The sequence below is a fragment of the Thalassophryne amazonica genome, chromosome 16, assembly GCF_902500255.1.
Source record: "Thalassophryne amazonica chromosome 16, fThaAma1.1, whole genome shotgun sequence".
Lineage (NCBI taxonomy): Eukaryota > Metazoa > Chordata > Actinopteri > Batrachoidiformes > Batrachoididae > Thalassophryne > Thalassophryne amazonica.
Genome location: NC_047118.1, coordinates 18,308,516 through 18,333,562, shown reverse-complemented (window position 1 = coordinate 18,333,562; position 25,047 = coordinate 18,308,516). Strand labels below are relative to the sequence as shown.

Genomic DNA, 25,047 nt, shown 5'->3' with positions numbered 1-25,047 from the left:
TACAGCTGAGCTCCGGCTGACTTTCACCTCTGCAAACAGGCACTGCCCAATCAAATTTCTTCTACCTTTATATTGTAGTAATGAGTAACGAAGATGTTTAAGAGAAATTTATCAAGAGTAAAAGCATACATTTTGACAAAATGTAGCGGAGTAAAAGTGAAAGTCGCCAGAAATGTAAATAACAAAGTAAAGTACAGATACATCAAAATTCTACTTCGTTACATTACAAAACTGCTATGGTCCGTTTTGCCATATCAGGATTGTCACAAGAGCCACTTCAAACAATGTGGACGCGGTACATTATCACTGACGTGTTTAACATTTACTACAAGATGTGTATATGTATACTCATGCTAGGTTTCCACTCCCTATAAACATTTGGGTCATATAGCATCATATTCTGTCTGTGCATTCATGTTCAGTGTGAGCTGTAACTGCTGCATCACCTTGTTTCCTTTTACAACCAATCCATGTGTAAACTTGCACTAAACGAAGAGACGTGACTGAACAATATCTTTGACCAGACCTTGAATGTTTCAAAAATGTCCCCCCTACGTTTTTCAGAAACCTGGGTGAATATTCCACTTTCCGCCAGGGGTTTTGTGTGTGTTCTGTTTCTCTCCTTTATGGCAACAGTTACTAAATTTAAATGTTTCATAAGAGCTTTATTTGAAATATTACACATAAAAACTACATACAATTAACTCCACATTATGTGAACAATTTCCAATAAATGTTTTTTTTAAAAAAAAGTTTACAAGTACTGATACTGCATGGAACATCCACATGGCCACTTTGTGACAATTAAAAGCCAGCTTGTTTAGATCTAACGAGCTGTGAATGGGATTTGTAGAATCATTTCATTCTGGATGGATGAAGAAACTATTTGGACACTTCCATCTTCTCTTGCTTCACATCATCTGTGGAGGGGAAAAAAAAAGAAAAAAAAAAGAGTTGACATCAGTATGATGAAATATGTCCAACCGAATTATTCCTGTTCATCATTCTTAAAGAAATCACCTGATGCTTGTTCTTTCATTCTCTCCAAGACACATTTTTTTATTTCCATGCCGATGGCTCTGGAGAGCGGCGGAGGCACGGCGTTCCCAATCTGCAAAGCAGCAACAGTACATGGAATTACATAATGCATCTTTACACCGGGATGGCAAACATGACAATTACACCAGGACTAGGTCTGGGCAATGTGTTGATTTTATCAACACAGTGACAACATAAATTATGTTCTACAAGCTACATATGGTCAGAACACTGTTGGCTCATTCTGATTTATATGATAACAAATCAATAAAAATATTCACCTCAAAATACAACTCAGTGGCTACTTAAGTTCTGTATATAGTTTGCTAAGATAAAATACACTTTGCTGTCATTCGCTGTTCAACATTTTCTCTTCTAAACCAGCAATAATCCTCTATGAAAACTGAGGAGAAGCAGGATCATCAATCAGTCTAACTCAGGAACTTGCCTGTCTGTGTTTGTCCAGGATGTTTCCAAAGAAGCGGTAGGTGTCTGGGAATCCTTGGGAGCGTGCACACTCCCTCACACTGACCACTCGGTGCTGCTCAGGGTGCAGAACACGGCCCTGGAGACGATCATGTGGTTACAGCTATGATAAAGTAGTGAAGACTAGTGAGACCCCCGATGACAAACAAATAAAATGACACACCTGCTTGCCCATAGGCTCAGGGTTAGTGACTGTTGTGCTGAAGAAGCCGTCCCACTCCAGCCTCCCGTAGAGTCCTGCCCAGTGATTGTGGCGGTTTCCGGTGTGAGGCAAACACCAGGGGATCAGGGTGTTAAACTGCCTGTCTGCAGGGTCACATGGTTTCCCTAAACAAGGCATGAACAGTCATCAGTTGACGCCACGCCGGCTACAGTGAACATCATCACTGCGATCTCCGCTACTGAACTCGTAAAGTAGTGCTGCCTACCTCCTGCACAAGTGCAGACACCTCTGAGTGCACCGATGCTGCTGCGGCCATTCTTCTTATCTGGGTGTGTGTAACGGAGCTTTTTGGTCATTGTGCCATCTTTGAGCCGAATCTCAATGTTGGGTAGATCTCTCCAGTCGGATCCCGGAGCCAAGGGAATGTGACGCATACGACCTTCAACAAGAGCGCTCATATCCTGAAGACACAAAAACCAGGCAATGTGTTCTGCAGGTAGTAAAAACCATCACCTCACAACCAGGGCTGATCAGCAGGATCAGCGCAGATTAGCTGTGAACATGCCATCGCTCACCTTGCAGATATGATCTCGGAGGATTGGCTGATACTGCGTGCCTCTGATCTGCCTCTGGAACCAAGACTGAGGCTCTCCGTTGTAGGAAATCTCCAACGCCGCTGCACCATTGCGGATCTCTGGCAGATCAGACATAGTGTCCCTGACAGTGATGGTTCTGTAGATTCCTCCATTACCGCTGTTGATGGAGACATCTTTAGACAATGATCCACACATTGAGCCGTTACAGATCACTGAACATGACAGAAGACATCAAGTTACCGTGTGACATTGCTGATGTATTTCTGTTCATCCACCACGACGCTCAGAGAGCATGCTCTGGGAGCAAACACATGCAGGGGCTCAGGATATCGAGGCAGCTTCTCACCAGGAGCAGCAGCCAGGATGATGGCCCTACGACGGGTCTGAGCAACGCCGTACTGACCAGCCTGAGAACAATGATCAGGTTAAGGTTTCAGACAGGAATTGCCAAAGATTGACTGATAAGAAATTAACAACACTACCAACACATAAGTGTCAGTTTCCAAATATTTACCTGGTACCGCAATGTCATTCATTACAGGTTAAACAGCAGGCTATCAGTAGTTTAGGAATGTGACTACTTCACCAGGATAAATCCCAACTCTTTACGACAAACAAAGCAGGGTTGTTAGCGTACAAAAGGTGTGTCCCACCCTTACATGGGCCTGATGGCTGAAAGTCTCCTTCGAAAAACTAGGCAATTGGAACAAAATACCTTGCCCAAAGGTATAACTGTTGTGAATGGGACTCAAACAGGTACCAACTTAAAATCTAATAAAAAGATTAATCTCTTTAAGAAAACAAATAATGCGTGAACATGAAACATCTCTAAATGTCTTAAGATCAGGAATGTCATAAAATTCACCTGAATGTGAGTAAAATCAACACATTCAAGCAGGACATGTTTCGCTGTAAGTACGCAGTTACACGGTAAACAATAAGGCAGGGCGCCCGCTGCAAGTAAATGTGCATGTGTCAAGTGTGAATGACCTATACGAGCGCGGGTCAACACAATGTTTTAAGCGGTACCAAAGAAAAACCGAACCGTGTGTAGGAGTCTCTGACAGTGTTCCTGGAGATCACTGCATGTTTTCCCTGCTCGACTCAAACCTGGTTAATGAAGTCCAGTGTTTCCCAGCTCTCGAGTGGCTGAGAACACATGACTGGGGTTATTAACTGTGGGTGGAGTAGAACGAATAGAGAAGCCTGGATTCTGGGGCAAGAAGAGGATGAGTATACAACTCCCCCTGGACGGGACACCAATCTGACACAGGTTACTTCCCCAGCCACAGCCAGTGCTCTTAGCTGGGGAAGTTCTTGTCCAAGGACACAGTTATCATGACTGGGAATTAAATGTAGGTCTCTAGATGGACCGTCCCAACTCCTTATCCTACTGAGCTACATGGTGTAGGGTGAAACAAACATGCAGGTGCTTTCTGGGAGCAGCGTTGGAGAGCTCTGCTGTATGACTATACAGTTATCTCGAGAAATGATCAGAAGCATCACTTCCTATCATGATTGCATAATCAGGTCCATAAGTATTTGGACAGTTGCGATTTTGTATGTGTGTAACACCACAATGGAGATGAAATGAAGCAATCAAGATGTTCCTGCCATCTAGACTTTATGATAAAGGACATCCAAAAACAAGACCTACCTGAAGAACACCGAACGTACACTGGTAGCCCATCCGCACCAGACAGCGCAGAGTCAGCTTCAAAACCATGGAATTTTTGAAGGAGACAAAGTTCCTGACGTTCTCGAGCAGAAAAAATTTGGGTCTGTAGTAATCACAGTAACTGCAAGAAGAGAAACTTTATACTTCTCCAAAGCCAAACAAAACACGCATCAAGACACTTTTTTTTTTAACAACACATCTAATTTAGAACCTGTTACACACCTGAGATATGAGACGACAAGTGAGTTTTTGAACTTCGAGTATGTGCGAGAATTGAAGCGGTTCATTCCACTGAAGCCTTGACAAGGAGGCCCTCCGCATAGCATCTCCACATCACCTTTCTGAGGCAGCTTCTGGCCAAGAGAGTTCGTCTTCTCTCCAGACATAACCAACTTTAGCAATACATTACAGTCCTCGGTGAACACTGTGGTTCCAGGGTTGTTGAGTCTGAAGGCTTGGGCTGCAGGCTCCCACATCTCTATGGCCCACAGAGTCTCAGAGATACCTGAAAATGAATAGCAGGTACTTCTTTCATGTAATGAAAGCTGCAAATCTCTTGGCAGACCGCTCCCACACCAGACTACAGCACACTCCGAGAGTCCCCAATTACATAATCATGAGTTTTTCCTCAGCTTTGAGTCTCAGGGCTTGTCAGGAGGGGGTTGAGGCCTTAGTCTCTAACCACCTCTGTGGCCTCCCACCATCTGAGAGATGAACCACGGCAGACACAGGGGGCTTTTAGTCATGTCTGCAATAATAAATCTACAGGCCATGATGGTTTGCCTGCAACAGTTCCTAAGAAATGCGTAGCAGAACTTGATGGCCAATTTTTCCAACAGTCCTTCAACACACTGTTCCAGTTCTTTCAAAGAAATCCATAATCATTCCTGTGCCTAAGGTTCCTTGTCCAGGCATGAACAGTGATTTCAGACAAGTAGCCCTGCACTGTGTTTGGATCCCAGCTTCAGTTTGCTTACAGGTGGGGATGGACCACAATGGACTGATCTGTTTAGCAAACATCTGGAGAACCACAAGGCTTATGCTCATGTCCCATTTGCAGATTTCATCCCAACTTTTAATACTATCCAACCATATCTACTGGCCCATAAGTTCAACAACATGCATGTGAATCCTTTTATAAAGTAGTTTTATTTATTTATAAATAAACAGGCCTATTCAATTTATTTCATTTATATAGTGCCAAATCAAAACAAAGCTGCCTCAAGGCGCTTCACACAAGTAAGGTCTAACTTTACCAACCCCTAGAGCAAGCAGCAGGTGAATGTCAATGGCATATTCTCTCAAGTTAAATACAGGGGCACCCCAGGGTTGTCTTTTTACTCTGTACAACAATGATTGCAGTAGCAGGCAGCCTCATAACTGCATCACCAAATTTTCAGATGACACAGCAATTTCTGTGTGGCATGTTTGCCTTAAGACCACCCATGAAGGTTCTGCCATTAAGCTGGCATGCAAGACCTTGACTGACCAATCACATATTCTTTTCTCAGAGTATGACTTGCTAGCTTCAGGAAGACGTTACAAACAAGAGTTTAAGATCTCAAATCATCCCAACATCCATCACACTGTCAAAAAAGGAAAAATTTGATAGGATCTCCCTCTTATTTTGCACTTCAGCATCTTTCTACACTTTTTTTGCACATTTGCTTTTAACATAGGGTTTTTGAATTTAATGGGGGATTGTATTAAGATTTTTAAATTGATCTATATCTATCTATATATTAAATCAGTCTTATTAAGCTGGTTTAGGGCAGCTGTTATGCCTCTTCTTCTTCTTTGTCTTTCGGCTGTTCCCGTTAGGGGTCGCCACAGCAGATCAATCGTTTCCATCTCACCCTGTCCTCTGTATCTTCCTCTGTCACACCAACCACCTGCATGTCCTCTCTCAGCACATCCATGAACCTCCTCTTTGGTCTCCCTCTTCTCTTCCTGCCTGGTGGCTCCATCCTCAGCATCCTTCTCCCTATATACCCTGGGTCCCTCCTCTGCACATGTCCAAACCATCTCAATCTCGCCTCTGACTTTGTCTCCAAACCGTCCTACCTGAGCAGTCCCTCTGATATGTTCATTCCTAATCTTGTCCATTCTTGTCACTCCCAAAGAGAATCTCAACATCTTCAGCTCTGCCACCTGTCTTTTTGTTAGTGCCACTGTCTCTAAACCATACAACATAGCTGGTCTCACTACTGTTTTGTAAACTTTCCCCTTCACTCTTGCTGATATTCTTCGGTCACAAATCACTCCTGCCACCTTTCTCCACCCACTCCACCCTGCCTGCACTCTCTTCTTCACCTCTCTACCACACTCTCCATTACTTTGAACAGTTGACCCCAAATATTTAAACTCATCTACTTTCACCACTTCTACTCCTTGTAACTGCACAATTCCACTGGGCTCCCTCATACACACACACACACACACACACACGTACTCAGTCTTGCTTCTACTGACTTTCATTCCCCTTCTCTCCAAAGCATATCTCCACTTCTCCAGACTAGACTCAACTTGCTCTCTACTCTCACTACAGATCACAATGTCATCTGCAAACATCATAGTCCATGGGGACTCCTGTCTAATCTCATCTGTCAACCTGTCCATCACCACTGCAAACAAGAAAGGACTCAGAGCTGATCCTTGGTGTAACTCCACCTCCACCTTGAATGAGTGTGTCATTCCGACTGCGCATCTCACCACTGTCACACTATCCTTGTACATGTCCTGCACTACCCTAACATACTTCTCTGCCACTCCAGACTTCCTCATACAATGCCACAACTCTTTTCTTAGCACCCTATCATAAGCTTTTTCTAAGGCCACAAACACACAATGTAACTTTGTCCTTCTCTGTACTTTTCCAACAGTATTCTCAGAGCAAACATTGCATCTGTAGTGCTCTTTCTCGGCATGAAACCATATTGCTGCTCACAGATCTTCACCTGTTTTCTAAGCCTAGCTTCTACTACTCTTTCCCATAACTTCATGCTGCCTCTGTTTTAATTTATTTTATACGTCTTGTGTTGTCTGCCACTTTTTCACTGCTCTGCAGATCCAGTAGCACTTTTGCAGAGAATTTCCCAGAGAGGAAAACAGATCTGATTTCAGTGTAATGCTTATAAAATTATTTATGGATTAGCGCTTCCCTACCTAGTTGATCTAACTACACCCTACATGTACCCCCAAAAAAGAAAAAAAAAAGAAAAATCGGCTGATGGCAGAACCTTCTTGTATTGTGCGTCTGTCTTGTGGAATGATCTTCCTTTAATGATAAAACAGATTCCATAAAGACATTCAAGTCCAGACTAAAGATGCATCTATTCTCCCTCTCGTATGGTTAGCATACCACCGTAGTATGGAACTATGCTTCACCTCCTTTTAATCATCATTAGCAATGGAACATGTCTCGGCCTCACTACATCTAAATTCTGGGTCTGTACATGAAGCACAGGGACAGCTGCCAGTCCCTTTCTTGCTGTCTTGAGGCACTAGAGTAGGGGTCACCAACCCTGTTCCTGGAGAGCACCTGCCCTGCATGTTATCCACGTCCACCTACTCAAGTCACAACTGTTTTTTTTTTTTGTTTTTTTTTAAAGGGGAACATTACACAGTGAGAAATGCAATACTTTCCTATAAGAAACATACCGAAGAGTGGCATTCTGTTTATTATACTACAGAGCTCAGTTTGGGAAAATGTCATTGTGAAAAACTTTGGAGAATTTTTTTTTATTTTTTTATTTATAGCATCAATGTTATAAGGTAAGATGTAATCAAAGTCACTGCACACAACAGTGGGGTCCTGCTGGTTATACTACAGCACTCTGGAAAAATGTCATTGTGAAATTTTTGGAGAATTTTTTATTTTCAATAGCTTCAATGTTATTAGGTGTAGTGACACAAATTGATGTGTGCAGTGAATTTGGCGATATCACTTCTTCTTACAATGATTTATTCAATTTTCTGGTGTCTTACCCCCCCCCGCCCCCCCATGTTTCCGTTTACCTGCCGCCTGCCCGTTCAGATCAGTGATATTTTTTCAGCTCAGAGGACGGCTCATATGGATAAAAATAAGGTTGTAGCTCGTTGTCTACCTTCCTGAAGTTAGAAATTAGTGTTTGTTTTTCTACAATGTTTCTCTTAAGATCTATTGAGCCGTGAACATCTTTCTAACTTTACCGAAGTTGGGGGGGGGGGGGGGGGGGGGACATGACACTGCAGCCTCTATAAACGAGTCTCCTCCAGTAGATCCGGAATCTATTCCAGCCAGGAGCATGGACGACTGGATTCAAGTCATTGATGGCAAAGACGCTGAGACAGAACCTTGGCGCCTGAACAACATTCTTTGGTGCAGATGCGGAAACTGCAGGCTGATGCTGCGTTTGGCATGTGCAAAAACGGACCTTGAATTCAAGCTTCACTTGTTAATTGGCCACAAACACCCCGTGTCATGCCCTGTGTTTTGCAGCACAGCAACGGAGACTTCAATTAATGTACGTAAGTAACGCTTGGTTGACATGGGCCATGTACAAAATTGTAATTCCAACAGTGGACAACGGCGCATATGTACAGTCTTTCATCAATGACGTCAGCACTGAGCGGGAAGTACCCGGATATACCTGGATAGAAAGCAAAGTTCAAACGTCCGATAAAGCTATGTACTTGTGGGACTTGTGTAAAAAGTATGGAATATCAGCTCTTTGGTATGTTTCTTATGGGAAAGTATTGCATTTTTCACTATGTAATGTTCCCCTTTAAAAGTGATGTTTTCCAGCTCTTGATTGGCTGAGCACACCTGATAGAGTTAATTGCCTGGGAGTAGAACAAGGAGAGTTAGAAAACATTCAGGGCAGATGCTCTCCAAAACAGGGTTGGTGACCCCTGCACTAGAGCGATCTTCAATAGAAGCTGGGTCTGCATCCTAGGGTGTCAGACTGACCTCAGAATGCCCTGTCTGTCACACCAGGGACTGGAATCCTTACTTATTTGGGACCTACCTGTTCTGGAATTGGTGGCACATAGATTAAAGACCCAACATGGACTTTTTTTTTTATATATATATTTCAATTAAGGACTGTGTTTTTGTTGCTCTTCTGTTTAAGAATTCTCTTGTAAAAACCTTGTAACGGTCAGAATAGCCCAAGCAGTGGGTCACCCCTGAGAGTCTGGTCTGCTTGAGGTTTCTTCCTCATTATCACCAGTGGGAGTTTTTCCTTACCACAGTTGCCTGTGTGATTGCTCAGGGGGGCTGACAAGGTTACACCTTAATTGTGTAAAATGCCTTGAGCAGCATTGTTATGATTTGGTGCTATATAAAAAAATAAATTGAACTGAATGCTGGAAAGCATAGGAACTGCTCTACATGGTTAGCAAGAAACAAATATTTACCAGCCTGATGGAAGCCTTCAGAAAGCCCACCGCAGCCAGAGAACACATCAAGAGTGTGGTACTTTGGCACTCTGGGTTCTTGTGGTCCACCCTGAGGCTCCTGTATTTCCTGCGGTGCCGTCCCTTTTCCTTTGCCTTTACCTAATGGAATTAAGCAGGACTGTGTTGAAATGGGTGTGCAACAAATGTAAAAATCCTTCAATATAATTATTTTTTCATGGTTTACAGATAAGTACCTTTTCCTTTTCCCTTTCCTTTGCGAACAGCACAGCGGGCGTGATTTGGAGGGTCTTCAAAACTTTTTGATTTTGCACTGTAGGCCTGAAAGAGGTATGAGCACAAAATAAATACATATAAAATCTAAATGAATAAACAAATTAAAAATGGACTTCTGCTATGATGAAAGTTACAGCATTAGTGTGACCTAATGACTCTGGCAAAGGAAAAATAACGTGGACTTTTGTCACACAAGGACTGTCTGTTTTTCACTCAGACAGACGTTATGCAACTTCACTCTGTGCTCTTCAAGAGTCAGCCAAGGTTAAAGATAGAACTGTACCTCCAAGAAGTAGAAGCGGTCCGGTCCACCACTGCAGTACTCCTGCACAGATTCATTCAGATCTTCTGCGTATTCTACTTGACAGCGGCCGAGCACATCAGACATGCTGACTGTAGTTTCCTCGTCACTCCAGTATAGCTGATTGATGTCCGTATGGTAACTGGCTTTGACACCTTTGTGAGTATTCTCTGGCCTACAGGATAAAAATAAATACAATTCAGACTGCTATTTTTAATTGGAATCTGGATGCTGAGTGGCCACCCGTCTTTATCTGTGCTGGTTTTCACCTGTAGAATTTGTACAGTCGCAGTTTCACTTCTGACATATCCGGTTTCCCGTTGCTACGTCTGTGACAGAAGATCTCCTTGATACGGCCAATGCGGAAAGGCTGTGGAGCGTCCAAGTTTGATCCCTTAATGTAGTCTGAGGACTTTCTGTAATACTCCGGATACAACTCCTCATCCACGTCCTCTTTCCGATGGGAACGTTTCACCGGACTAGCTGGCTTCACACTGTGAACCGCCAGCAGCAAGTCTTGTTTTTCATCCAATGCCCGAAGTTCAGCAAATTACACATTTATCTCACTCACCTGAAATTAAATGTCTCAGGAGGAAGGTATACACTGTCGCCCACCCTGTAATTCTCTCGCTTAAAGCAGGCCAGAGCGTACAGAGCTACGTTATCACGGTCTACATCCTCCAGCGGTTCAAATACATGGGGCACTTCTTGCTGGTTTTTCTCTTCAGTTCTCGCACAGCTGCCACAGAACCTGAAATTAACAATACAAGGACGCTCAGACAGTAATCTACATTAGAGCTGAGTTGGTGTGTGTGTGTTTGTGTAGCAGTCAGTAATATTTACTTAAACTGGCAGTCTTCAGGTGGTATAAATCTGGGAGGAGTCTCAAAGCGGGCAAACTCTGACTCATACCAAAACTGATAGAAGAAACTCTTTCCATCATCCTCAATCACTTTGAGGTCAACATCAATTCCACCCTAAAACACAGTAGAATAACATGCAGTTAATAAAAATGTGAAGCACTACATTCGGTTATGCATCGCAATTACTGTATGGTTGTGGGACCAGTGATCTGAGGTGATGAATGGGTGCCTTGGCAGTCTTCGTGGGATCCTAATACATTTATGTCAAATGAAGGCTTACTTTAGGACTACTGCTTGCACTGTGAAGGAACAACAGGTACACTTTTGGCCATGTGGCACATGATCCAGTGCCTCATTGTTGAGGACCCCAGCAACTGCACAAGACCAGGGGCATACATGCCTATCACTTGGCTGTAGCAGGTGATAGGCATGCTACAGGGAGGCAGAGATGGACCGGTTGTATGCCATTCAGGACCAAAAGTGGCACCACAGTGTGGTGGAGGTGACAACATAAAAACACCTGTGCATATTCCCAGACCTGCCAACAATTAGTCAGTTTTGAAGGTTTTCTTACCTCCATGAACCAGTTGTTTGATGGGGCCTTATATGTGACGTTTACTTTGCCATGTACATAATTGAGCAGCATGTCTTCACAGTTATCAACAATGACAAGCTCTAGCGGATCAGAGGACTCTCCCAGCACTGTGTGAATCCCACGCTGGAACCAGTGGGCATGGAACATCTTTCCACTGGAATCTTCCCACAGTGCCGTTATCCTAAGGGATATATGCATTACTAAACCTGTATGCATTTGTCTAATATATTTAGTTTCTTTCTGAAAATGTCATACCTTGCCAGATACAAAGGCATAGATGGGTCCTCTGATGAAACGGAGACACAGTCCCCCACTTCCAGAACTTCATCATTCACAGAGACCTTCATGTAGTATTGCTTCTTCCCTTCAGTCTGAATAGTGTTGGAAATGTATATATTTATAGACCGAATTTACTTGGAAGACAGGATTATACATTCAATCAACCAAGGAGGAGGAAAGGTTACCTGAACAGGCTCTCCAATCCATGTCAGTTTGCACTGAGTCTGCTTCTTTCTCTTGGCAAGAGAAACTGGTTTGGCTTTCTCGACGGGCCCATCTTCCTCTTCAGCGTTCTCGTCATCTTCAGCTTCTTTTACTGCCAGATTTGGGCATCTTAAACACAGGAAAGTACGTGCCATTGAGATGGGGGGAAAAAGGACTGCAGAAGTATGGCACACATTTTATAATACATATTAAACCCATAAACATTTTACAAATATTTACAGACTCCACGATACTTTTAAGGTCTTGTGGTTTGTTTACATAAAGTATTTGTGCCCTGTTTTCTCCCCAGCTTCAAGAAGTTAAACCAAAAAAAGAAAGCTGAACACATCAGTCAATTATAACTGATTTAAGGTCCTCCCCCCACCATTCTCTTATAAACACTGAAGTTCTACAAAATCTACAAACAGGTCTACTCTGAGATCATCTCACCTTCTCTGCTTACAGGCCTGCTTGCTTTTGCCAGTTCCCCCAAACTTTATCATGTCCTTGCAAGCTGTGCACTTGCCACAATCAGGAGACTGACAAACCTGAAAACAGACAATTGGAATTACATGTAGTGATTAACGTAAAATGCTGAATGCAAATCAAATGCTTACACTTCCATATTGAATCTAAACGCCTCCGTTAACAGAGGCTTATAGATTCGGAATTAATCTCACCTCACAAACGCCACAGCGCTGTCGTTTGGCTCCACCACTCTCTTTATCATTCTGCTCGATCTGGTCAGAGAAGAATGCATCAAATATCTGATAAACCAACTTGGTGGTGGTCGCTTTCGTTGGGCCTTTACTGTCTTTCTCAATCTTTGTTGGGTGTCGAATGGCCTGTCGTCTGGCAGCTCTCCTATTGAAGTAGAAAATAAATTAACAAAAAATTAAGTTTGAAAAGTTCAGACCACAGGTCCATTTGGATCTACAGGTACCTGATATGTGGCGTTATGGCAATAAATACAACACAGCATTAGGCCATGCAAAAATCAGAAACAAGCAAACAGAATCAAAGTAAAGCTGTACAAATGCCGTTTTCCTGCTGAATACAAGAATTCTTCTCAAACATTACAACCTTCACAGATGACAGACTAAAAGCACAGACTGTGGCTTGAGCTCACCTGGGCACCAAAAAGCTGTTTCATCTTCACTTTAAGTATAAATAATACAAAAACTGAGTGTTTTATCGATCTTAGTTATAATACACCTCACACCATTTATAACCATAACAAGAGATACAAGAAGAATAGAGACCCAACTAAAATTAAAGATTTATAGATCATAAAATGTTTAAACAGGTCATACTTGTTTTAGCCCAGGTCTCAGCCCAATCACATTTAGCCAGTGAATTAAAGTTTACTACATTTTCCCATGTTGGACTACATAGCAAAACATAAAAATCACAGCGCATTTTATGTTTGACACTTACATCACAAAAACACAGCAACAGAGAGAACAGCTTTCTTAACTGTTTGCTAAAGAGATCTGCATATATCAAAGTAAAAAAAACAAACAAACCCAAAACAAAACTGATTTTGTTGCTTCCTGAAAATCTTAAGTGATTTAAATCACTACAGAAATTCAAGTAACAGGATTCAACGGGCAATAATTAAAGTAAAATGGATGTTCACATTTGTCTGCCTACTTTTGATGCAATAATGTAGCTCACTTACTACAGCGTGCACAAGTGATAATTCATGAAGTATTACAATGTCTTTAAACTTTAAAAGTCTTCATTCACGAGTGGCCAGGATCACCTGTAAAGTGATTATTTTCTGGACTGTAAACAAAACATTACCACAAAAGCAGGTAAAAGCCCAGATGCATTGTCTGCCATTGTACATTTTTCCATCACATTTTAAAAACAGTTCTTTTGTGAAGAAATATCCAGAAAATCTGTTAGATGGCCACTTATAACAAACTCCTTTTTTAGGCAAATTGTTTAGATTAAATTTCTGCACATGTGAGTTTCCAGGAGCGTTTTTGTTATCTTGCGACTAGAGGCAGAAACATGCTAGGTGCTGGTTATGCTACCAAATCAATTTGACATGAGTCATCCAGCCACCCATCCATACACTGATGATGAGCAATGTGGTTGCAAAGGCACAAATCATTCAAGAAATATGGTCACAAGAATCAGGACATGCCTATTATAAAGTGCCAATAAAATGTGACAAAAGCACATTCATGAATGAAGCCCAATGTTCATGTTTGAGGCAGTAAGTGATTTTACACATTGCACAAGTACTCAAAGTGATTACACAATGTCAATGAAGAACTAAAGAGAAACCAATACTTATTAAAAACCAAGTGAGTTCATTTAATTAGTGCAGTTCCCAACTAATTTAAATGTGTTCAGACTATGTCAGTGGTTCCCAAAGAGTATGCTTCAGCTTTTAATAATAACCAGGACAGTTAAAGTATTTTCTTATATTTAGTTTAAACATTATACATACATGTTAATCTTGCTGGTAGCATAACATGAACAAGTTTGTGAGGATTTAAAAAAAACATCCATGATGCATGTCAATTTAAATAATTTTACTGTTCAGCTGATAATCTTCAATAAGAAGTTGTAGTTTTGTATAACTTACAATGTTTAAGATAAATTCCAGCAGAGTTTGGGAAACAAAAGACGTATACATGTGTCTGAGCGGGAGCTCAAAGATATTCTTGTCTACAAAAGGGGGGCCCTAGAGGAAAAAGTCTAAAAGTTTGGGAACCACTAGACTATGTCAAGATGATTATCAACATTGGTAACCAAAACTCCCAATATGCCACACATTAAGGCACAATGTCAAGCAAAAATATTTAAATTCTTACATGACATCTGGCGCAATGTTTTCTGTTGACATATAAGCTTCAAAAAGTCACACTAAACCTCAACATTCAAGCCAATGATGCATTCAGGCGTACCTACCAGTACAACAGCATGCTGCATTAGGAAATGCCAGAAGAATTAGATATTATGGATAACAAGAAGCAGGACACATGAATATAAGCAGAAATGTAAATGCTGCCAGCTAAGAGTTTTCAATTATTACTTACATAGCACATACAGTTGTGTTGAAAATAATAGTGTTTAAAAAATAAAGCTCAAAATCATTATAATAGCTTTTATTTCCATACATGCAAACACATTGGGAACACTGCACATTCTATTCCAAATCAAAACATGATTTCTTTCTCTCTGTAAAATAATAAATTTTATGAATTTTAATTTTTGATTTAGAATAGAATGTGCAGTGTTCAAAAGAGTGTTTGCATATATGGAAATAAAAGCTATTATAAGCATTTTGAGCTTTACTCACTTTAAGACACTGCTATTTTGAACACAACTGTACACCTTTCACGAGTAAGAAAGGCTATTTTTGCTTTGTCTTGCATAGGCTATGGATGGTTTGCAATTATTATTATGAATGACATGATTAATAAATTAGTTCAGTGATTTACAGCTGTAGTCGTACATTGCAAGCCATGCAGCACAGGTCTACGAGGTCACAATGTGACCAACATTCAGGCTATTAATAGTAGCAATGGTGAGTCACTCATGTTTGCATTAAGCACAGGCTGCCCTGAACGGCTCATAGCTACAAATCAGTGCTGTGTGGAATTTAATAATTAATGGTACGTGTTAAACGTAAACAAAATCATCATGTCTCATAAGTCAGTTGTACCTCTTCCCTAGAGTGACTCCAGCAAGCTTGATCAAGTCTCTCATGCAGGGAGTAACAATAATGGGCTGCTCATCTGAGTCACCAGCCTCATCATAGCTCTCCACCTGCTCCACCACAAACTGGGCGTGGCGTAGCAGTGTGTCTTCAGTGAAGCAGTTGAAGTTTAGTCCTACAGGAGGGACCGTTGTCTGAACACAGGAGGGAAGACAAAAAAATAAGGCAATCACTGCTGGCCCAGGTATATTCAAAAACCGCCTTCATGCCTAAACAACGCAGAGGTGAAACTGTTAAAATAAATGGAACAATTCCTGAGACACTCAATAAAACATATATAAGTTATATAAAACTGTTTTATATGTGCTCAAAGAGACTACTGGACATTACATTCATTGAGAATTGCAGAAATGAACAGACATCTTTCTGTAAGTGCTCACCTCAATCTTGTTGAGAAGGTCCTCGTAGGTAGTATCAGGGTTCTTCTGGAGGAATTCTACCACTATCTTGCTCATATAGATCTTTTCCTGCATCAGTGCAAAGATAGGTGCATACTCCTCACTGGGCTGCATCAGGATGTAATCAGCAAAAGCTGGGCATTGCAGACATCAACTGTTAGTACACAAAACATTACAAAAAAAAACCAGATTCATAAGGAGCAAAAAGCATAAACTGTTACCAGTAGTGAAACCAATTAAAGCTTTTTCTCCCCCATCAAAGCCAGTGATCCACCAAGCATTGATGGGCCCAAGCTTCTTGCCGGGAACACCGCCTGAATGGACACACATACAGGAACACACACATTCAGATTATGCTCCACCCTGGTGCTACAAAAAAAAAAAAAAAAAAAAAAAAAAAAAAAAAAAAAAAAAAAAAAAAAACTTATTAAAAAGTAACTTCCCATACCATCCAAACAAGGGTTGTCATCATAGATGGGTTTGACAACACAACTTAAGTACAGGTATACGTTCTTCTCAATCAGTCCAGAGTCAAAGGGACACAGGTGGCCGTGCTTGTCATACACACTGCAAGAGACAACCATTAAAGCTGCAAGTGCTGAAGTACAAAAGCTTACCATAATACCTTGCAAATACATGCAGGTGATTCTTTAACTACGGGGCACTATTGGCCTTGTAAATGTAATTTCCACCACACCATTGCCTTACAATATAAAGCGCCTTGGGGCAACTGTTTGTTGTGATTTGGCGCTATATACATGTGCTCTGATGTCACTGTTTATCTCCATAGAAACTACCCAAACAATCTTTCATAGAAACTGTTTAAAGGGACATTAGTGTTGTGGTGGAAATTACGGCAATAGTGTGGGACAACTACACAACAGTTGTATGACACTGAATACCCCAATTATGTTTTGATTATTTTACTGATATTTTATTCAGAGATATTTTAAAACATTAGAAAAAAACGTTTCTTTACCATTCATTTTTATCATTGAAGATCAAAAGTCTGGGTGTGGGACAAGCACAAAATGGCAATATTTGCATATAATGATGCTGAAAAAAGGTGAAAAATTCATGCTAGACCACTAGAACAAATTTCTTAACACACTTTCATTGTAAAGATAACTATAAAAGTGTGAAATTTCCCCTTTTTTCTGTTTTTCATACAATATAATCAAAGGACATAATAAGTGCCCGTAGTCTAAGAATCACCCATGCACATTTTTAAGCCAGCCAGAGTCAAAGCTAAAGGAGCACTGGTCACCTGAAATTCGTAATCCTGTGCTGTGGAAGATCCTCATAGCTCTCAAAGCCATCTTCATTTGCGTCAAACAGCGAGAGGCGTTCATCTGTCAACATTTCTGGTTCTTCAAGCTGAAGATGGAGGGTAGGACTGTGTAAGGGTTGCTACACTTCCACAAAACAACTTAAATACTGTTTATCAAGTATTTACTATGAAAAATAGAGTCAACACCACTAAACAGTCCACTTACTTATGCTACAATAGAACCTTGAAAATGAGTTTTTATCAGTAACACATTCATGTAGTCACACGTTTGACAAGTACTCAACTTGTACACAATTAGAATGGTTAAAATCTTATGCAAGAAGGTAAGCACAATTAAGCCATTTTTGAGAATGACAGGGACTGCCTCACCGCATCATCAGGATCGCCTTGAAAGAACTTCAAATCAGAGTCATCCAAGTACTGCCTGCAGTCTTGGCATTTGGGAGGTGGAGTCTAGAACAAATCAAGAAAACCAGACAAATAAAAGGTCAAAACCAACTACCCTAATAACGATTAATTCTCAAACATAATGCAAACGAGTGGATAATCAAAGCCTTTACTTTTGCAATAGAAACAGGCTTTTCACTCTGTGATTCTTCTGGAGCAGTCCTGCAGAAAGACAAGCGTTTTGTTTAGCTGCCCGACCTGCTCGACTACCAGCAATGTGCAGAGAGCAAAGAACTTACTTTTCATCAGAGTCCACTTTGAAACGCTTATCTTCCCGACACTGAAAACAGAAAGTCAAGTAATGTTCTGCAACAACACAAAAAAAACAAAAATTTTTGCGCTCAATCCCCACTACATCAAAAATGCTTCACCTCCTCTGTGTCATTTTCTTCTTTCTTCAACTCTTGCTGTCCATTCAAAGCTTCTTCCTTCAGGTCTTCAGACTTCCGTTTTTGACTGCAAGAACGAACAGAATTGACAACCCTTTGTTAAACAAAAGCCTTACAAAATGTTTTTTTTTGTTTTTGAAGAAAATGTGATGACGTGTTAGCACCAGATAAAACACGCACACTTTAGCAAACATCGACATGATGGTTGGCTGTTTTCCGCTGTTCCGTGTAACCGGGGCGCTCGCTGGAGACTCTAGAAAGTTCAAAGCACAAGGTTTTCACAACTCATGTCATATCTGTATTTAAATGCAGCTATGAAGATGATGCAAATGAATAAGGAACCTCAAACCCTACTTTTGTTCTCAGAGTTTGCTTTGCTCCTGCGCCCACCCTTCCCTTTTGGAACAGACGACTTGATGGCATCGCCTTCCTCCTGTACGTCCATATTTGCATCTTCGCCATTCTCCTCATTCGGTGAGCCATCTGAAGTAAAGCCATTCATCTTCCCATTCTGCTCCGCACCATCAGCATGTGAGCCATTTTCCAAGTGGAGCTCGCTGATCAGCAAGGCGTTGACTTTGGAGATGTACACCTCCTGCGGAGAGCAAAAAACACACATAAACAGTATATAATTATAGTAGTATAATAATGAAAGTACTATGTATTAGCGAGTGAGTATCGTGAGATCATGAAAAATTAACCATTTCGTGTAAGTACTGTTCTCTTTAGGGCTGCACGATATTGGGGAAAAAATTGCACAGATTTTTTTTTTTTGCCAATGGTGGCGATACTGGATTAAAGCTCCCATACTTGTAACGACGTGAAAAAATAATTATCTGGGAAATCAATGTAGCAGCAGAAAGCCAGAACGTTTCAAAGTGGCAAACTGGGTAAATAAAGTTTTACTTTGACCTGCTTTGTCATTTCAGCTGGATGCATCATCACAGCCTGTGGAAAATTGTAAGACACCCTTGTTTTGGAAGACATCGTTTGAAAATACAGTTTGATTCCTTGTTGCAGAAATTGCTTGTGAATAAACAGTGTTTTTAAAGATGCCCGTCAGTGCTACAATACCATGCTCTGGGTGCGTTGTTTTCCACCACCAAAAACAAGACAAGTCGTCTTTTTTCAGCTGAGAACATGACTGATGTGTGCAGTGCAACGAGGGAGAACATGCACGTCACACACTCGCACTACCAGGACAATGTAAACATGCATGCTTAATTTAATTTGCCACATTGTGTGTCCCGCGATGTAACAACCACACACGTGTACATGCGATGGCAATGTTCAAACGATAGATCATGCAGCCCTAGTTCTCTTGCAGAAGGATCATATCAGACAATATCAATGATTACAATTCATGCTTCAAAAATATTTGTTTCTTTAAAGTTAAACACTGATGACAGATTCCGTTTGACAAGTGAACAGCGACATAATTATGTAAGGTGGAGCTCGTCCATCTGTCCACCTAGTCCATATGCATGTATGTAGTACATAGGGCAAATGAAGATTTACATACCCTAAACATAAATGTCAACCAGCTATGCAAATGAACCAAAACAGCCCTGTTACACTTGAACAGCCGATGTGTAGCCACACACACAAGCGTGGCTCTTTTTGCCACCATTTTCAGCAGGTGGTCTATGCAGCCACAGATCAGGTGGTTAAAGGTAACAAAGAGGCTGACACAGAGATAGAGCAGAACAAAAAACAAAACAGAATTGGAGTGCATTGCAATGCAAGAAAGGCCCACTTACCTGAGCCTTCATTTTTTCTGTGGGTCTAGTGTAAACTGAAACACCTACAGGTGGGTGACTGAGCCACAGTGTGGTGGACATCCTTGGCCAGAATCACTAACCTTTGAGATCTCTGAAGATTTCATCTTTTCCTCCAGAATGTTCAGCTTGTCCTGCATGTGGGCATGTAGGAAGTCCTGCACCAGCTTGAGCTTCTCTTTGACTTGATCCTGGATTTGCATTGACAAAGAGGACATGCTTAATAGACACTGCAAGAACTATAAAATATCTACAGATACATTCAAATCTGTTGCTAGATAACTGAACATAATTGAAATTGAACATTCATCAGGAGAGTTAAAGAGAGACAAGTGCGGAATATTTGTATGGCAGGACTTCCTGTTAGTTCGAGAAAGTAAACCTTCAGAACCAAGCAGCCACTGTTGTAGTAATATTAGCAGTGAGCTTGATGTACATGGATGTAGACTGTATTTGTCATTAATAGACGTTTCCATTTATGATTCTTGGCACTTGCCAATATCGTAATATGAAGTATTACGAAGAGAATATCAAAAGGTAGCATTGATCAAATAAAGTGACTGACTGTCATTCGAACTGCTTACATCAAGCTTCCCCATATTTATAAAAAAAGAAGGGTGAGACTGTAGCTGTTACACACATACACACACACACACCCAATGAAGTTGGGACATTGTGCGAAATGTAAATAAAAACAGAATACAATGACTTGCAAGTCCCCTTCAACCTATATTCAATTGAATACACCACAAAGACAAGATATTTAATGTTCAAACTGATAACCTTTATTGTTTTTAAGCTGGGACAGTGGTATTTTTACCACTGTGTTACATCACCTTCTAACAACACTCAATAAGCATTTGAGAACTGAGGATACTTATTGTGAGTGTCATGACTAGGGTTAAAAGCAGCATCCCCAAAAGTCTCAGCCGTTCACAAGCAAAGATGGAGCGAGAATCACTACTTTGTGAACAACTGCATGAAAAAAATAGTCCAACAGTTAAGAACAATGCTTAACATTCAATTGGAAGGAATTTAGGGATTCCATCATCTACAGACCATAACATAATCAGAAGATTCAAGGAATCTGGAGAACTTTCTACATGCAAGTGGCAAGGCTGAAAACCAACACTGAATACCCATGACCTTTGATCCCTCAGGCGGCACTGCATTAAAAACCGACATCATTGTGTAAGGGATTTACCGCGCGGGCTCAGAAACACTTCAGAAAATCATTGTCAGTTAACACAGTTTGTCTCTACATCTACAAGTGCAAGTTAAAACTCTACCATGCAAAGCAAAAGCCATACATCAACAACATCCAGAAACACCACTGCCTTCTTTGGGTCCAAGCTCATTTGAAATGGACAGAAGCAAAGTGGAAAAGTGTGCTGCGGTCTGATGAGTCCACATTTCAAATTGTTTTTGGAAATCATGGACGCTGTGTCCTCCGGACAAAAGGGAAAAGAGACCACCCAGACTGTTACCAGCGCAAAGTTCAAAAGCCAGCATCTGTGATGGTATGGGGGTGTGTTAGTGCCCATGGCATGGGCAACTTATACATCTGTGATGGCACCATCAATGCTGAAAGGTACATCCAGGTTTGGGACCAAAACATGCTGCCATCCAAGCAACGTCTTTCCAGGGACATCCCTGAAAATTTCAGCAAGACAATGCCAAGCCACATTCTGCACGTGTTACAACAGTGTGGCTTTATAGTAAAAGAGTGCGGGCACTAGACTGGCCTGCCTGCAGTCCAGACCTGTCACCTATTAAAAATGCGTGGCGCATTATGAAGTGGAAAAAACAACAGAGACCCCAGACTGTTGAACAACTGAAGTTGTACATCAAATAAGAATGGGAAAGAATTCCACCTACAAAGCTTCAACAATTAGTGTCCTCAGTTCCCAAATGCTTATTGTTGTTATAAGGAAAGGTGATGTAACACAGTGGTAAACATACCACTGTCCCAACTTTTTTGAAACGTGTTGCAGACATCCATTTCAAAATGAGCAAATATTTGCACAAAAACAATAAAGTTTATCAGTTTGAATATTAAATATCTTGTCTTTGTGGTGTATTCAATTGAATATAAGTTGAAGATGATTTGCAAATCGTATTTTTTTTTTTTTTACATTTTACACAACGTCCCGTGTGTGTGTGTGTGTGTGTGTACACACACACACACACACACACACACACGTATGTATCCTATTAGTATCCTATTATTGACCATCTCGGTTTAATTCTCCTGTCCGGCTTAAAATGAAAAACATTTACATCAACTGTTTAGCAGATTCGGTGTATTTAACACTTGATGGGATTAAGTACAGTAAATACTCACCTCTTCTGAACATCCATCCCCATCCTCTTCCAACACCTGCAGCCTGTGAATGAGGAACATGTAAAAACAAGACACCTCAACTGAAGCACTCTGGTATAACTCACATTTGCACGCACACAGACGGAACATTATGATATATAGTCCATAAATTCATAGGGTGAGGAAACCTAGTTTATCATTTTGCATAGAAAGTTTGGAATCAAGCACACAGAGAGCATTATCAACACTGTCCAATAATATGATGTACAAAGTCCACAGTCTTTGAAATGTCGCAGATGTAACAATACTGATTCATAGATGGACCAAAAGTTCACAGAGAAAGGAAACAATTTTGTGCATCAATTTTGGAATGAACTGGATTAGGGATTTTATAAATTATACAGCGTGGAAAGAAACATGCGACAGACGGATGGATACACAACCAGACGGACTAGGATTCTATATCCTGCCCCAGTGTGGCCAGCAGGGGATAACAAAACTAAAAACAAACTGCTAAAAAATTAGGCAATCAATGACCCATGTGTCTGACAAACAATAGCCACCAGTGTTGTTGGCCAGGTGTGGGAAGGCGGGTTATCAAAATAACTTCCTGACTGGCACCATTACAGCACATCAGGGGCCTGCACGTGCAGGTTTTCTTTGCAACCACCAACTCCAACAGGTGATTTCACTGATTAACATCCCTTTGAGCAGACGGAATCAATTAATCAGTGAAATCACCTGCTGGAGTGCGTGGTTCAAAGAAAACCTGCACCCTCTTGGGCCCTTTCTGGAATCAGTTTGAGGATCACAAATGATGAAAGGTGATACTGTCACCAGTTCCTACAGCCAAGTCTTTCGCCATTGAATAGTTTAGAGCGTCCAGCTCCTCCCCCTTTTTATTACTCCACCCACTAAAGGCTTTCGGATCCAAGTGACTCCGGTGCCACCTTGGTCTAAATCTGATAAACGGTCTGGCACTGACTGAGCTCCAGCATCACAACTGCTACCAAGTTGTCACACAAGTAGATAAATGGAGGAGAAAACTGATTTTGGCCAGTGGAGGGGGAAATATTCCATCTACAAAATGAACTACAGTAGAAGGCTGACAGACATTTACCCGCCACAACTGCATCAACGTTTCCGCAGCGCCCTCTAATGGTCGCAGTGGAAATGGCAGGTGTGTAAGGAGTGTGTTTTGCTGGACTCCCGTGGAAGTTTTACACACACACACACACACACGAGGCGAGTGTAGCCATTGAAAATTGAATGAAGGCATGTGCTTTCTTTTTTATTTTCCTGCAGGATGTTGAAGACATGGCACACGGACTGTACACAGGAAAAAAAAAAAGTTGAGTGGAGCAGTCTGCGGACTGGGCATGTGTTGTTTTAGGTGGGGAAAAGACAAAGTAACAAAAGATATATAAACGTAAAAAAAACCTTGGTTTTAAAAGACTGCGCATCCTCGCATATTTATCGCTCTATTTCCCAGTGTTACAAACTGCATTTTGCTCAACAAACTTCGTTGCCTTTTTATTACTTCCACTCTTGAGGCTGTGAGAGACGACCAAAAAAAGAAAAATTTAAATATAAAAAAAAACGGAGATGACAGCGTGCAAATAAAACGGAGCGAAAAAAAACTCTACATGACAGCCGGTTCAGGCTGACCCCAGCTACTTAACACAAACACGGAACACTTTCTTTGTTGCGTTACACTGCTGCTCTAAAACAAAAACAAACTGTTTAAAGAAGACAGCATGAATTATTAGCATGGAGGCTGCTACTCTACCTTTTCTTCACCTCCTCCGGAAGAGACACGAGAGTCTTAGCCGGCATGGCAAACAGCTGTCTACACGTATGAATATAAAAGGATAAAACGACGTTAAAAGGCTTAAAATGAAAAGCCCACGTAACGGGACCGTAAAACAGACTGACTGGCGCGATGGAATTCGGGCGCGCGCGGGCTGCCTCTCTTCTTCTCCGTCTTCTTCTTCCTCTTCCTTTGGGTTTGGCGGCAACTAGCGTTTAGGAGCATTACCGCCACCTACTGTGTTGGAGTGTGGAAGAGCGTTTCATTTCCAAGGATTGGGACTATAAACATGAAAAAGTCCATAATCTACCTATGCACCAATTAAAATCTTTCAAAAAGAAATGCTGGGTATACGCTCAAAAAGTGAAGCGGTGCCCCACGACTATATTAGTCAGTAGTAAGTTTTTGACCGAATCAGTCCCACTTGGTAAATTTATTGTATTTGTATAGCTTCAAATCATAACAATGCTGCCTCAAGGCGCTTCACACGAGTAAGGTTTAAATTTACCAACCCCTATAAGCACACAGACAACAGTGGTAAGGAAAACCTCCCTTTGATGATAATGAGGAAGAAACCTCAAGCAGACCAGACTTAGAGGGGTGACCCACTGCTTAGACAAGTCTCTGCAAAGTAGCGCTATTTTTTTACACTTATTATAGATGTCTTAAGGCTGTAAAACCCCTCACTACACACTTTTCTCAAACAGGCATTAACATTTTCTCACTTTCTCTCTTGTGTAAATACTGTCTTTTTTCTTCTGTGCGAGAAGATTATAAACAGACACACGCAGAACACAATGCGCGGCTCTCCCTTCACTCACTGCCTCCGGGGGTACGGATGCGGGACCCGCAAAGAATCCAAGTCCTCTCTCGGTGGCCACGGAGCTCTAGGGCTACGGTCAACATCCGGATCAAAACAGCGAGCGTAGCCTCTGGACCTGTTGCCAGATTTGGCGGAATTCCGCACAGCAGACAGGAGGGTGGCGGTGTGAT

The 25,047-nt window shown here is 41.4% G+C and overlaps 1 protein-coding gene across 4 annotated transcripts; it reads right to left on the bottom strand.

Annotated features, from left to right (window-relative positions):
* Positions 1 to 644: 644 nt before the first annotated feature.
* Positions 645 to 24,239, bottom strand: dnmt1 (DNA (cytosine-5-)-methyltransferase 1). 4 transcript variants are annotated; one of them, XM_034190079.1, is made up of 35 exons: positions 24,034 to 24,239; positions 22,266 to 22,308; positions 20,005 to 20,112; positions 18,498 to 18,738; positions 18,324 to 18,396; positions 18,126 to 18,210; positions 17,994 to 18,034; positions 17,868 to 17,916; positions 17,677 to 17,760; positions 17,284 to 17,393; positions 16,465 to 16,583; positions 16,238 to 16,330; positions 15,999 to 16,150; positions 15,565 to 15,752; positions 14,808 to 14,822; positions 12,560 to 12,743; positions 12,330 to 12,427; positions 11,861 to 12,008; positions 11,652 to 11,767; positions 11,376 to 11,577; positions 10,782 to 10,915; positions 10,510 to 10,689; positions 10,208 to 10,432; positions 9,921 to 10,113; positions 9,598 to 9,682; positions 9,362 to 9,502; positions 4,184 to 4,466; positions 3,941 to 4,082; positions 2,524 to 2,690; positions 2,263 to 2,440; positions 1,953 to 2,148; positions 1,688 to 1,851; positions 1,487 to 1,603; positions 1,018 to 1,111; positions 645 to 920 (listed from the first exon to the last, which is right to left on the bottom strand). In XM_034190079.1, the coding sequence occupies exons 1-35, from the start codon at positions 24,078 to 24,080 to the stop codon at positions 883 to 885; spliced, it is 4,533 nt and encodes a 1,510-aa protein (XP_034045970.1). In that variant the 5' UTR covers positions 24,081 to 24,239; the 3' UTR covers positions 645 to 882. The 4 variants fall into 4 exon arrangements, with proteins under 4 accessions (XP_034045970.1, XP_034045971.1, XP_034045972.1 ...); XM_034190080.1 differs by having other exon boundaries at positions 1,021 to 1,111; XM_034190081.1 differs by lacking the exon at positions 14,808 to 14,822.
* Positions 24,240 to 25,047: the final 808 nt, after the last annotated feature.